We start from the raw sequence: 2,098 nt of genomic DNA, 5'->3' as shown, positions 1-2,098 counted from the left end.
CGCCACTGTACTCCAGCCTGGGCAACAAGAGTGAAACTCTGTCTCAAAAAAAAAAAAAAAAAAAAAAAAAGGAAAATGCATTATTACTTATTCTCTCCTGAAGAAATGACTAGAAAAGACCAAAGTTGGCAGAGGAAGTACTTGCCAAAATTGCTGGAGATGGGCAGTTGTTCCCTATTTAGATAAATAGTTTATAAATATCACTTTAAAAACAAAAGCCCATTCACATCACACAAGATCAAAATGTTAGAGTGTTTCATTTTCTTTGCCAGAAAGCTAAGACATTTAGAAAAGTATTAACTATCATAGGAATCATATGGCACAATGTTTTATCAAACAAGTCTGATGAGCTTCTTTTTTAAAATGTTGCTTAAGGCTGGGCGCAGTGGCTCACACCTGTAATCCCAGCACTTTGGGAGGCTAAGGTGGGTAGATCACTTGACATCAGAAGTTTGAGACCATTCTGGCCAATATGGCAAAATTCTGTCTCTACTAAAAATACAAAAATGAGATGGGCATGGTGGTACATGCCTATAATCCCAGCTACTCGGGAGGCTGAGGCAGGAGAATCGCTTAAACCTGGGAGACAGAGGTTGCAGTGAGCTGAGATCACACCACTTCATTCCAGCCTGGGTGACAGAGTGAGACTCTATCTCAAAAATAAAAATAAAAATAAAATGTTGCTTATATCTAAGAACTGACTAGTATATCAAGCACTTGCCAGATTCTTAATTGTAGAGTGTGACAACACAATATCTGAAAATTAAAATAAAATTTTTTACTTGATCTTTTTTCAACTCTTCTCTATTAAAAACTGAAATTCTTCTAAATTCAGATTTCAAGAGTCATTTTCCTGCTAGAGCTGCTTACCAAGTTGCTGCTTTGCCCAAAGTAAGTATATTTTACATGACTAATGTACACAGTTTTCAATTTCTACGGTGTTTTCTGACTATAAGTAGACTAAGCACTGTGAAAGGAAACTTAAAAGAAGTAGCCTGGGCCAGGTGGCTTACCCCTGTAATCCCAGTGCTTTGAGAGGCAAACACAGGAGGATCACTTGAGACCAGGAGTTCTAGACCAGCCTGGGCAACATAGCGAGACTGCCATCTCTACAAAAAAAAAAATTTCATTTAGCCAGGCATGGTGGTGGACACCTGAACTCACAGCTACTTGGGAGGTTGAGGTGGGAGTAACACTTGAAGGTTGCAATGAGCTATAATCAAGCCACTGTGCTCCAGCCTGGGTAACAGTGAGACCTTGCCTCAAAAAAAAAAAAGAAAGAAAGAAAGAAAGAGAAAGAAATAGACCCTGCTTCCCAAGACTTAAAGTCTGAAAGGAAATACCCCATATTACATGCATGAAAAAAAATTAAGAAACCTTTTAAGACAACACATGAACATAGAATCAGAATAGCAGCTGTGTTGTTGTAATGTTACTTAGAGGACTATAAATTTGAGCCAGGTTTGTTTGTGACTTCTGCAGTAAAAATTTCACCTGGCTGTTGTATAATTAAAAATCTAAACCTTCCACTAGAAAAATAATCTGTAAACCAGGGGCACACATATTTCTCACTGCCTTGATTTTGGTACTCTAACTCGAAGCTTAAGGCAGCACAATATTCTTGCATATAGAAAAGCGGCTCCTACTGACTCCCACTTGCAGTTTCTACTAAAGAAAATTTATTTCCTAAGAGTGTCATTTGTATTGCTTTAATTAACTGTTACTTGGAATGATCATTATCAAACCTATTAAGATACTGGGTATAGTAGAAAGAGCTCTAACTTGGAATCACAAGACAAGGGTTCGACCTCTGCTGTCTAGCCTATGACTTGGGATGAGTTAATTACTCCTTCTGCACTTTAGCATATCATTCTGTTTGAGGGGAAAACATCTCTCTAATAGGGCTGCTGTGAGAATCATAGGCACTAAAACTATATATGATATGCCTAGCATGGTTACCTGGTCCGTTATAGGTTGTTAGTGAATATTTCTTTCTCCTTTCCTTCTTTGAAAAGTTTAATGTTAAAAATGTTACATTGCCGGGCCGGGCGCCGTGGCTCAAGCCTGTAATCCCAGCACTTTGGGAGGCCGAGGCGGG

General features: G+C 38.7%; 1 protein-coding gene across 1 annotated transcript in view; it reads left to right on the top strand.

The window, feature by feature from the left end:
• Positions 1-1,068, top strand: part of RIDA (reactive intermediate imine deaminase A homolog) — a 14,803-nt gene extending 13,735 nt beyond the window's left edge. The window contains exon 5 of the mRNA XM_017504994.2: positions 836-1,068. Within this exon, the coding sequence (XP_017360483.1) occupies positions 836-1,035 (200 nt within the window). The 3' untranslated portion in view covers positions 1,036-1,068. The remainder of the gene's footprint in view (positions 1-835) is intronic.
• Positions 1,069-2,098: the final 1,030 nt, after the last annotated feature.

This window comes from Cebus imitator, unplaced genomic scaffold (genome assembly GCF_001604975.1).
Source record: "Cebus imitator isolate Cc_AM_T3 unplaced genomic scaffold, Cebus_imitator-1.0 Scaffold331, whole genome shotgun sequence".
NCBI classification, from domain to species: Eukaryota; Metazoa; Chordata; class Mammalia; order Primates; family Cebidae; genus Cebus; species Cebus imitator.
This window is presented reverse-complemented; position numbering and strand designations above follow the sequence as displayed.